This window comes from Neolamprologus multifasciatus, chromosome 15 (assembly GCF_963576455.1).
Source record: "Neolamprologus multifasciatus chromosome 15, fNeoMul1.2, whole genome shotgun sequence".
NCBI classification, from domain to species: domain Eukaryota; kingdom Metazoa; phylum Chordata; class Actinopteri; order Cichliformes; family Cichlidae; genus Neolamprologus; species Neolamprologus multifasciatus.
The window spans coordinates 23,738,757-23,751,837 of record NC_140453.1 but is presented as its reverse complement, the minus strand read 5'-3'; the positions used below and the strand labels follow the sequence as shown (position 1 = coordinate 23,751,837).

At 41.9% G+C, this 13,081-nt stretch overlaps 1 protein-coding gene across 4 annotated transcripts in view; it reads right to left on the bottom strand.

The window, feature by feature from the left end:
* The window catches only part of col12a1b (collagen, type XII, alpha 1b), a 169,276-nt gene that overhangs the window by 16,695 nt on the left and 139,500 nt on the right, over positions 1–13,081 (bottom strand). For all 4 annotated transcript variants that reach the window (XM_085134191.1, XM_085134192.1, XM_085134194.1 and 1 more), the window contains 3 exons: positions 8,246–8,404; positions 6,285–6,362; positions 3,541–3,627 (listed from right to left, as the gene is read on the bottom strand). In XM_085134191.1, coding sequence (XP_084990317.1) covers positions 3,541–3,627; positions 6,285–6,362; positions 8,246–8,404 — 324 coding nt within the window. The remainder of the gene's footprint in view (positions 1–3,540; positions 3,628–6,284; positions 6,363–8,245; positions 8,405–13,081) is intronic.

The window sequence follows — 13,081 nt, the reverse complement described above, 5'->3', positions numbered from 1 at the left end:
AGCCCCTAACAGCCTGTGTGGGAGAACTGCTTCCTCCCGAAGGACAAGAGATAGTTGGAGTTATTCAGCAGTTAACACAGTGATTCAGAAAGCACAAAGCTCACTTATAAAAGCTGCAGGCGGCAGGACAGCCCAGTCCGTCTCACCTGATCAGGTTTTACAACACTGCATGAAGCCGGATTATTTTTTTCATTAAAGCTGAAATATTAACTTGCAGAGTCTTTGCACGGTCTGTGTATGCATTTTGCATGCTCTAATGAGCGTTTGATTTCTAATTTTAGTATATTTTGAGATTATTTTTAATTAAATTTCATTTCAGTTAGTTCCCGGGGAGAATTTTCTGATGTCTGTTTAGTTTTTGTTTGTTTTTTTCATTAATTTCAGTGTTGATTTTAGTCTTTTTAATTATCATTGTGGAGGAGGGGTTAAGTCAGAGGTAAGATTTAGAAAAATCTGTGCAGGATACAATTTTAAAAAACTTTTTTTGAAAGCAGTCAACTCAGTCTTGCAGACATCCAGACTCTCAAAAACATGTCCAATTTCCTTTATATTTGTATTTTATCTTAATTTTCCAAGTTCTCAAACTCTTTTAATTACTTTCATGTTTTTTTCTTAGAAGTCTAGTTTTTATTTTAGCTAAATATAATAACGATAACCTTGGCCTGAATGCACAGTAAGCAATCATTAATGCTGTTGAAAGGGGGCATTTTAATCCAAACAATGAGTGTTGCCTCTTGAGAACCAATTCTGCTTTTCTTTATTTTCTGTCATTTTCAGACCTTTCATTTACGAGGGGCAGCCAGTCAGAAGAAAGTCGACTTGAAGGGAGAGGAGGCCCAGGATGAGACAAAGAAGGATTATTATTGAACTGTGAGTCATGCAAAGCTATTCTAATACCATCCAAGAATAAAACATATATGGTTAAGAATGGTCAAAGGAGCTTGCAAAGAAAAGCGTCTGGACTTCTTTAAGTTGCTTGAAGACGTTTCACCTCTCATCCGAGAATCTTCTTCAGTTCTAAGGTCAAATGGTGGGGAGTCCCAGATTTAAACCTAGTGGGAGTATCCCCCCCACAGAGGGACAAAAGGACCCCCTGATGATCCTCTAATGTCATTGTGAAACCTGGCCCCACCTCATCATGCGAATTCCTGAGGTCAGATGGTCGCATGATAAGGTGGGGCCAGGTTTCACAATGAGCTCACCCGAAACCCTGGCCGATTGGGACCCACACCCAGTTTCACACCTTGGCTCAGGCAATTAGAGGATCATCAGGGGGTCCTTTTGTCCCTCTGTGGGGGGATACTCCCACTAGGTTTAAATCTGGGACTCCCCACCATTTGACCTTAGAACTGAAGAAGCTTCTCGGATAAGAGGTGAAACGTCTTCAAGTAACTTAAAGAAGTCCAGACGCTTTTCTTTGCAAGCTCCTTTGACTACGATGACCTGGATGACTGAGAACCTTCACAGACATGGTTAAGAATGATTCTTTTCCACATCTCTTGTTTAATTCAATGATCTTTTTTCTCCTACATTACCCAACATGCATTGACAGCTCATTGAGGGTTCAGGTGGGGCTGTGTAACAGATTCCTGTGCAGCGTTGTGGGTTTTTGTTTGTTGATAGGAAACCATGGAACCTACTGTATGTTTTTATTTTCATCTGAATCATGTTTACATGTCCAAAGTTTACATTCGATCAATTAAGAAAGAACTGGGAACATTTTAGTCAGAACTCAGATTGTGTAGCTAGAATTTGGTGGTGTCAGCTCCTAACTTCTAACTCTCCACCTTTTATTTTTCTTTCTCAGACTTGTACGTTTGTCAGAGTGACAGACGGCGAGTGATGAGACGTCGCTGGAGGACGTTGGTCTGACAGATGGAGCTCGGTGTCTGCGAGCTGTGTGAAGTTTCCCTTTCAGAGAGAAATGTGGTTTTGGTTAATGAGCGCTTTGAGCTGCCCGAGCAGAGCCATGAAATGATTTCATGCTTTAGCTGCCACCATCATGCCACAGAAACACAACGACAGCTAATCTTTTACAGATATGTAAATATTTCGTGACTCTGCAGATAAATGCACGAAGAACATTTCCTCCTGAGGTTCATTTAAAAACAACCAACACCCCCCCCCCCCCCCCCCCACACACACACACACATCTTGGCAGCTTTACGTTTATTTTCATGTTTTTTTCTGTTACTAATTAGCTTTTTATAAACAAACTAGTTTCAGATTTCGTATTCAACGTTGATGTAAATAATGAATTTCCAGCCTTGTATAGTTTTAACAGCATTTTCAGACCCTGCAGAAAAGCATTCTGTTTCAAGCTCTCAGTCCATTTATCGGGCGATTTAACGATGAGTATGTTCATCTTTTTTAAAGTGAAATCTATTTAAACTAAAAAGTATCTTCCCTGAGAAAAGTAATGCAGGGCTTGTATTCTGTAATGAAACACGTTTCCACAGTGGTTGTGCTACCATGTAACGCATAAGTCAAAGCTCTGGCTTTCCTGGTTATTTATGGCCACTTATGCGCTGTATGTTGTACGAGGGAGAATACCTCGTCCTGAAGCACATTAACCACAGGAAACCTCTTTGCAATGCCTCATAAAATCTTTTAAGAGAGTGGAGAAAGTAAACTGTGGTGCCTGTCTGACAGCTGATGGATGAACCTACAGCAGCCGCCTCCTCCCTCTGACTGCTTGTACGTGAGGATAACAGCTGACGTTTCTCTATACATTCCTTTTTATTGGAATACTCCCCACTTCCCTGCGCTGTCTGTGACTTCCATGAGTCTGAAAGTGTAAAGGCCTCATACCATTCTGTATGAATATCAGTGAGTTCTGCTGAGATAAGGTGGTCCTGAGTCTGTAAAAAGCTGCCCTGAGTGAAAATTGTTTGAAGCAGTAAATGATAAATTTAAAAACAAATGTGCTTGAAATGTAATTTAAAAGTTAATTTAAATTAGAAACTGAGCACTGCTTTTACCATCATCATGACTGTGTTAGAGGCTAACTGGGTGTAGCAAACCACCTTTAAGGATTTTATACGTGTAATCATTTGTGAGTGTTTTTGCTAACTTCAGCAGGTGTCTTTAAATGTGTCTCTTTGCTCACATTATCCTCATAAAGGCCTAAAGATTTCACAATAAAAGCATTATCTCTACTATATCTACCAAGCCACTTGATGCTGCCTTGCCCTCCTGACAGCTCTTTCCTCATCCTGCCATCCACCAAAGCTGATTGGACCACAGGACTGGGGCAGTGGTCCAATCAAACTGGAGCCCCAGAAATAGTACCTGCTTTTGAATGACCTTCCAATTCCTCCAGGCCCTGAGTTTCACAATCAGGGAGCTGACAAGTTACTGGCTGTCTGGTTCTTCATTTATAACTGATTGCACCGTAGAGACCTCACATGGCATAGGGCACCATCCACCTGTCCTACGCTCTCGATTTTATGCATTTCATTTGTGTACACTGGTTAACATTCACAGTTGTCTTTAGAATAGAAAAGAGCCCTACAAAAATGGATAACAGTTTGTTCTCACCACTGGTCCCTGAGGTCCTGGCGGCCCGTTGGCCTCCGAGGTGCAGGTGCAGGCGTTAGGAAGAGACGGACACTTCATCTCATCTCTCTGTTTGTGAAAGAAGAAAACAATTTAACTGTCAAAATGATGGTAAAAATGCAAAAGTAAGGCACGGATTGCGAATCATGCGAGGTCAAATGAAATTCCTTTTGAAATCGCTGCTGAACAGTCACACGACTCTCATTGCATAAAGACTCTGCACAGGATGTCTGCAGGTAAAAAGTCTTCCATGAGGTGGTGAGCAGAGCCAAAACTGTGCTGTGTGGCGCCCTGTGGTATCATTTATTGGTATCAGCTTCACCGACAAAGACAGTGAAAGTAAACTACAGGCTTCATGTAGTTCATATAAGCCTCTTACATGAACTTTCTGTTCACGAAGCTCTAAAATCCCATCAGTGTAAGGGAAGATATAGAGTTAGCATGGCCCATAATACAACTGATAAGAAAAATCCTGTGTTGTGAGCATTTCTGAATAATGATGACATCCTTTCCTATTCACGCCGACTGGGAATGCTAACTATGATGTTCACAGAGTTGCTTGGATTTAAAGCATTTGCTAAACACTCATCTTGGACCCGATGTGTGGATATTTCAGCTCACGCAGGACTTTCACATGGATGTGAAACTCCTCTTGTCTGGGTGGATATTTCCACCGAGTCCTCGCAGATCGCCTCAGTTTGGATCATTTAACCAATCAAGCAGCTGTCCCTGCTCGGCAGCAATTTAGATAATAATCCGCTGGAGTTGAAGCACTTTTCAAAATGTTTTGGACATCCAGCTGCAGACATACTGCGCTCAAACAAAGCTCCATTTGTTACTGCGTCTCTGGAGATCTCTGCTGGGACCGAAGTGAGAAACCGTCACACTGAGAGAGGCCAGCCGCTTAACCACAGCCTGAGCTGTTCTTACTGTAGCTGCTGCTGATGCCCACAGATTTTCACCCCACAAAGAGCTTGACAAACACCAGAAAGCATTTTCACAAACAACGTTTGGACCTGCCCTGGATGAATGAGATTCATATGTTCTCAAGTTCTCTACAGCCTAAAAATCAAGATCTCCAAACATTACTGTTGTTCCTCCTTCTCTTTCTGATCACCATCTAACTGTCCGCCATCAGAATGATGGGGCGGTCCCTTCCTGTTAAAAAAGTAATTCTTCCTCCCCACAGTCGTCAAGTGCTGCTCACAGTGGATCGTCTGTTTGTTGGACTGTTCTCTTGCTAATATTCGCGGGTCTTCAGCATACAGTGTAAAACCATTTGAAAGGACTGATTTGTGAGTTGGTGCTCACTAAAGCATGCATTTGGAGTACGTGCAGAATGTGGTTTGGCACCGTCCTGCTGAAATTCATCAAGATTTTCTCCAAAGTCTTCTGCCATATAGCATTAATGGTGCTTTCATAGATGTGCAAGTTACCTGTACTGTACCATACTTTGAACTTTGCTCAACAAGTTTTTGTCTCTTTAGTGGAGAGGATGCAGCGTCTATGAACAATTTGATCGACCACAGGACTTTTAAAAAAATGTTTTTAAATTTTGAGTCCGTGTTAAACGGGATAAGTCCACAAAAGATGGTTTCATTTCTGAATCTCACTCCTATATATATCTTTTTTCTTTTTTTCACAATTTTTAATTAAATAAAAATTAAATTACATGTCAAATCAATGTTTTTTTGCACTTCAGTTTCTTTGGAAACCTAGCTATGATAACGGGACACCCAGTTCATGTTGTTGTTGTTGTTGGTTTTTTTTGTAATAAAATGTAAGTACTGAACATAATTTAGCTTAGATTATTAAATAAATCAGTTTTTACGTTTAATAAACGTTTTATTTTCCCATAGTTCACTGTGCTTTTTTTTTTAAGGCTCACACGCCATTGCATATCATATATACCCAGTTTATTTCCCTCTGTGATTGGAGCCGGTTCTGACTCTGATTACGAGTCCTCTGCTTTGATCTGCTGCTGGGTCTAAAAATCCCTTCAAAGGCAAATCAAGGTCACACTTCTGCCTGCTGAGTGTTACAGTACAAACACACTCGTCTGTGTTTTACCATCACTTTTAACTGTGACTAAATGCATCAATAAAGTTTTTGTGCATTTTTCCTTGGTCTGGTTTCTTTCAGAGAACCAGCTGGCCTGATAGCACCCCTTTATGAGATGATCAACATCCCCAAGATGCTCCATAGATGAAAAAAAGCCAAAGACAGAAAAGTGTACACTTACAAGCCAGTGTGAGTTTCTGAGATATATGGGTCGTTTATTGCTGGACGTAGAAATTAAATTGATCTTCGTGTACCAAGACAACCTCACTACAACCTCTTCTTCACTTTCAGACTTAAAGAAAACCCAAAGTGTGCATGTGTCCAATCAGGCTGTGAAAACAGCAAACACTTTATTTTTCCAATAATTCAGATGGGTTTTTTGGTGTGGGGTTTTCAAGGTTGAATAAAAAAAATTATATCTAGGAAGGAAATCTTTGCACCCTATCGGCCAAAACTTCATCAGCTGTTTCTATATTCTTTAATCCCAGTAGACGTTCGGAGGATATACTCCCCAGCACAGCTGATTATCTGGAGTCGAAGCTAGCGCCAGTTTATCGTCGTCACTCAGCTGCCGGTTTGAGGCTAAAGGAGCGACGGCGTGCCAGAGTGGGCACATGCTAAATATGTTAGGCTCAAAGGCTTTGTGGAGGTCGGGGTTCCCTTACCCTCGATGGGAGGTCACAACATCTGTCTCGGCTGGTCCAGGCCAAGTTGCAGACAATGTCGAACATCTGGAGCTGGAACTGTGGAGAAGGAGGGGAGAAAAAAACAAAAACATGGATATGGCGTAGTGGTACATGTGTCTGTGATACACCCTCCACAGCTCCCAGAGGACATGCAGAAAAACAGCAGAGAATGAGGCACTGCCGAGTCCCATCAGCCCCGGGGAGAAAGGCTCGCATTACAACCCTGCTGATGGATTTACATGTGGCGCCATGTAAAACTCATTTCACTGTCTGTTTGAATTATCTACAACCTCTCTGTATCCCCCCCCAAAAAAACAACAAAACTTTAAATTAATTACAAAATGTTCGAAATGCTGTGGATTGTGTTCAGTTCACTCTCTGCTCATTAAAGTTTGTTCAGTATTCAAACTAAACGTACAGCAACGAATAAGAATACTGCTGACAGCAGTGCTACCCCTCAGACTCCTAGCAGACACACCTCAGGTATCAATTTCAAAATCCTACATCTGAGATTTGAGATCTGAGAAAACTGAGATTCAAACGATTTTTGGTAGCTGCACTGATTGTGTCAATTTGAAAATATACGTGACTACCTGCTCCAGTTATCACATTCACAAACGTAGGGGTGATGACAATACCCCACCAGCCTTTTACAGCTGAGGTAAAAAGCTGCACTGTTTGTTTTGCGCTGATAAAGTCAGCAGCAGCTAACATTTTATAATTGTGCTACTTCATTTTTCTCCACCTCAGCTTTCACCTTGGTTCTTGATTTTTGTCTGTCATTCACCAAGATAACACAAATCTACCAGGCTGAATTTCATAGAACGTGTTGGTAGGGTGGTTGCCTCACAGCAATAAGGTCCTGAGTTCAATTCCGCAATCAGCCTGGGATCTTTCTGTGTGGAGTTTGCATGTTCTCCCCGTGTTTGCGTGGGTCCTCCCTGGGTCCTCCGGCTTCCTCCCACAGTCCAAAGACTTGCACTTAGTGGGGATAGGTTAATTGGAAACTCTAAATTGCCCAAAGGTGTGAATGTGGGAGTGAATGTGAGTGCGAATGGTTGTGTTTGTCTATGTGTTAGCCCTGCAACAGACTGGCAACCTGTCCAGGGAGTAACCTGCCTCTCACCCTAAAACAGCTGGGATAGGCTCCAGCACCCCTCACAACCCTGAAAAGGATAAGCAGAAGCGAATGGATGGATGGTGTTGGGAGGGTTGGGTGTCGGAACTAGTAAATAAACCCCAGTTTTAAGTTTTAGTTTTGGCAGAAATTTTTTATTTGTTATTCTGTTTTTATGCCAGTTTAGTGAGAATTCAACACTGTACAATGCAAACTTGTGAGGCTGCTGAACAAAGCATCTTTAAACAGAGAGTTCAAACACAGACACAGACATCAGCATGATGGTGAATGTAGTGCTGTAGAGAACTGACACTTACGTGGAAGCCTCACTTCCTGTTTTTTGTAACTCTCCGAGGTAACAAGTCTTCTCGACAGCTAGTTCAGTTAGCCACGTATTGCTAAACTCTTCTGTCACCCAGTTTATAAGCTGTGCACCCTGATTGTTTAATATCTAACTGCTGGTAAATGATTTAGAGTGGAAGGCGTGCATCAACTGAAGAAACCTAACAAGGTGATTTTGCATGTGAAGTATGTGAGCAGTAAGGGAAAGCAGGCTGCAAACAAAGGCTGTTTTTTTTTTTGTCTGATGGCGTGTTAGAAAAGTCTTACTGTATCACCCAACCCTACTTTAAAAGTAGGACCAGAAGATGCTAAAGATCAACAAACTCTTATTGGTTATATAAAGAAACGGATGAAATCTGTGTCAATTTAATTTGCTTTGAAATTTTTGTACTATTTGCAGTCAAAGTAAAATAGAGATAAAATCATTTGCGTCGGTAGATAACGTCAGTCTCCTGTTTGTGTGAACGCAGAGTTCACTTACAGTTGCCGATTCTCCTTTGGAGCCGATGGATTTGGACATCTTGCCCAGGACCTGGTAGCCGTCGCTGGACATGTTTCCAGCGGCCTTGATCTGCTTCTCGGCCACTACCTGGCAGTCGATGTTGAGCTGGACGTTGGTGGGTGAAACCAGGATGTGCAGCTTCAGACAGAAAGAGAAAGGAAGGAGAGATTTTATTGGCGCATTCTTTGTTCTACGACCATGTGCCATGTCTGGTTTTCATCCTCGCAGCCTGCACATTATTAGGTTTTGCCGAGCCCATGGCGGAGGCTGCGGACGAACAGGCTCGATCATGCAGAAGTATACGAGCGCTCACATGGAGGGAAAACAGCACTTCCCCTCTGTCCATTCAGAAAGGGGGGTATCTCCATCATGTTCTAAAGACATCCCTGCAGTGCTTTGGCTTTTGACCTTTTAAACTCTTTCTTGTTACTGCCCTGCAAATATGAGTATTTCACAAGGAAACATCCGTTTTCCATTTTCCTTGTCCTTACGGGATCATGTTTAAAGATGCCAAATAAAAGGAAATCCTTAACTTTTATAAATGCTGCTTCCATTTTCCTCATGACATGCCAAGAATGAGAATGCGTTGAAACTCCCAAATAATAAACCAAATATTTACCACTTACATTTAAAACATCCCATTTGTTTATACTACAGGTTTACTTTGCACAGGAAGTCTATGGAACTTTTGGGTAAATGGTAACCATCTTAACCACCACCACCGTCCTCTCTCATTTTAAATAGTTCCAACCTATTTACAGCATTATTATTAAACTATTAAACCCTGTTATTAAACCTTTTTTACCGTGTCCTGACTCGAGGGCAGACGAGTCATCCTGCTAAACTGAACAAACTGGAGGGCTCTTCGCTGATGCTGCACTCTGGTAGTCAGAGGCGACGTTAAAGCAAAAGCCTTCAATAATTACACCTAATCCACTTAATTACAAGCATCTACATAAAACTCAGCTGCTAATGAGCTCCTCAGCATTTGGTTAAGTGCAGCTACGGAGAATGTGTCTGAAAGATGAATGTCAGTCTGAGTTTTGTGCGGTTCTGGCCAACACCAGGGGAATAATGTGAAATCAAACCAAAAACCATTAGACCCAAGGTGTGAATGTGCCTTTAGGCCCCGATGTTCTAACAGCTTGTTTTTAAAACTGTAAAACATTTATTGTTTCACTTCAACACGACACCTAAATATTTCTGACATTCATGCTACATTTTCTTACTTTTTGAAGCTATTAAACAGATTATTTTGAATTAAGTTGAACTATTGTGGGATAATTAATAACCACAAGGAAAACGGCTCTCTCAGCTTTCATCTGTCCAAACACTCCAAGCGTTTCATTCAGTAACTTTTTGCTTTTCTGATAAATACCCACCACTGGCATCATTATTTATACCAGTGTACTGTGATGTCAGCAGGTTTGCAGAGTTAAAGTTGTTCACTGTAAGCCAGAGAATTTTTAAAGGTACGAGTTGGTGTAGATGCAGGTCCGGAGACTTGTGAACAAATCATTTTATCTGCTCAAAGATTCCTCCATCTAATTGAAATATTCCAGATTCAGCTGGAAATGCTCACCGAGAGGCCAAATCTACCCTGAATTCTTTCCTTCTATCTCACCGATGGACTTCGTACAACTCCAAACAGTAAAATAACTGTGGCAGCTTCGCCGTACACACAACACCACAATTTGCATTTCTCCTCAGTCACGTCACCCTCGCCGCATCGTGTCGTCATTTTGTGGTGGAGCATCAGAGCCGCCTTTGCAGCAGCTTTTCCTCGAAGCGAGTCAAGATGCATGGAGGGAAAACATGACCTCTACAAAGCCACAGAGTGGCGGCGGCGAGGGCAGCTCGCTGCTTGTGGTCAGTCATGTTTAACAGAACGCAGAAGCACCGAGGTGTCCAAGAAACACTTCATGGAGGGAAACGCAGCGTTTGAGACATTTATCTGCTTTTCATGAAGTCAGCAGGTACCATTAAAGCTTTCAGCATGTCAACGCTTTAACTGGACTCGCTCTTCTGTTAAATTTAAAGGATTTTAAAAGCCAGTAAGAGCACTGATATGATCACACTGAAGCTGCCAGTATTGAAACATGAACAGCTTTGTGCCAAAAGTGAGAGCATACAGTATTTCATTCTCTTCAGGCTGGAAAAATCCTCAGAGATTCAGAGGAAAGTCTGATACATGGTTCCTGTAAAACACGAGCTGTTGTATTGTCCTTGTGTGGATGCTGTTGTGGTTAATATCAGCTATTACAGGAAGGAGACCTGCCAAAATAAAGGCGCTGCTGAAAACGGGACTTCATGATTGAAACTGAAACACGGTTCCATAAAGCTTTAATTCCATAAATAATTAACCCTGTACACACCACTCTGTAGAAACATGCGAGTGTATTTTATGATGATGTGATCTATGAATGTTTTGTTCATCTTTCTAAACATTAAACGTGTGCAATCTTTGTTTGGAAAGCATCTATATCATTTGTTTTATGGGTTTCTTTGAAGAGTTTTGTCTTCAGGAGGTGCAAAGAGTAACAGACAATCCAGCAACCTTCCTTATTCTTTACAAAATACTCAAAGTTTGGTAACAGCAGTAAATCGTAGCAACGACAAGTCATGAAACCAGAGTGTCTGACTAAACGCTCTTGTTCCCTCCTTTACTTACGATGAAAAATGGACCAATTACAGCTGCCAGTTTACAAGCTCCTCTGCCATTGTTGGAAAGCCCCTTAAACCATTCATACCAAAGTCTGGATGTAACGTTTGAGCTCCAGGCTGACGATGTTTACACGAGCAGAGATGAAAGCGTGTGCCGAGGCCGTACACGCCCTCGCTCTGTTCATCTGACCTCAGGTCAGCAGGACAAGTTCCACATTTATGTGCCGTCGCTGGAGTTGAATTTATTTCGACAGCACGAGGCACACAGGGACACTGAAGCCTGTCCTTATAAGGCTTTGAACAGCTGGGAATGTGATCCCTGGTAGTAAAGGGGTGAGTTCAGGAGTGTCCCTATACAAATCACTTTACTAACAACATCCTCTGTGGATGTGCTCAGTAATGCTAGTATTCAACTTTAGTGGGACAAAGCTCTCCACTCTCCGAGACAAAACTGCTTCTTCCATCAGTCTGTAAACCTGCTCATTTCTGCTGTTTGCATCGAACATTTTAACATTAATGTCTGTAGGGACTGACTTAGTGTTGGAGCCTGCCTCAAGTGGCCATTGGAGGAACTGCAGTTTGAAGAACAACTCGGGTCCAGAGAGCTGAAAGCTGAGTTAATAAGCTGACTAATATTGGGCGAGTTAAAGCTGATATGTTGAAGTGAAGATGAAAAATAAGGCGCTCAATAAAGTTCAGTGAGTACACAGTTTGATTGTTTTTCTTCTCCAGTCTTCTTTTTCTGCCATCATCCTGCTCATGGATGGTCCTACGTTACTTTATCCCTTTCTTCTGGTCACGACTTCAGCCTCGAGAACGGTAAACTGACATTTCCCTCCTCGGCTGAGGCAACATTCCCTTCTTTGGAAAGTAGAAATGAGGTTTGTGCACATGTGCAGAGTTTCAAGATAGTTGAGATTCATAAAAAAAAAAACAACATGTCAGGCATAGCATAAAGAATATTTATGCGCTTTCCTTCCCTGAATTCAGTTTTATCCATCTGACTCCAGCTGTACAATCTCTGAGATGTTTCTATTAGTCAGAGCATCTTTATTTCCTGTCGCGTCTTCCTGTCAGAGCTACAGCTACTGGCTGGCCCGTTAATCGATTTCTCTGCAGTTACTTGGCGCTGATCGTTCGATGATGGCTTGTTTATTCGCTTATGCAAACGTTGTTTGGGCCCGTCGGGGGGCAGCTGTACTTTAAACCCTTAAGGTATCTGCAACAGAGCTGACGCTCTGATGGATCTCTGCTGTTAAACACATCTGAGGAAAGATTTCAGGGATGTTTCTAGTGCTGAGCAAGCTGGTTGGTGAAGCGCTCAGAGGGGAAAAGGATTAGTGGAGTCTAAGTGTGGTGATGTGGCCGACGTCTTTTACTGACAACAGCTCAGTAAATCTGGTTCAGCAACAGCTGCGCTCAGGCTAAAGCACAATTTTAAATCAACTCCTTTCTCTGACAAGCTTTTAAATCTTAAAGTTTCTTCAGTTCAGCTGTTTTTAATTGCTGCTGCTGGAGAGACCTAAAAGCCATTGTGTTGTCCATGTGTCCACCATGCAGTAGAGCACATAGCCCCGAGCTAAAATTGACCTCTGACCGCTTCAAAGAAGAAGAATTTCCCCTCAAGATCCAGTTCTGCATGTTTTAAGGGTTTTATCACACTAAGCACATGTGGGACTCTGACTCGGTTAATCTGCATTTTAAAATACATTATTTTTATGCCTTCTGTTAAAGAAAAGCTGACTTAAAAGTCCAGGATACAGTCCACATGTATCCCAGCACCAAACAACTTTTCAACAGAGGTTAAAGGTCACCATACAATCATGATAAAGTTGTGGCACACTCATTATCACCATTATCATGATCAACTGATTCATTATAATTAACTCTAATTCTAATTAAAGAATTTTTTGTCTTGGTTTGGGTAAATAGTGCAGTTCGATCACATGAACATCAGTAACCAATAGGAGTGCTCTCTCCATGCTCTCAGGCAGAACCATGTCCGGTCGAGGCGCCTTCCCTTTTCCCCTTTTGTTTTCTTTGCCAGGTCAAAGCCATGAGCTCCTTCTGTTTCTGCTTCGTTTGTCAATTGTTTTTCTTCATGTAAATTTCCACCGAGCATGATGGGAAAAAAAATCTCAAAAGGAAACT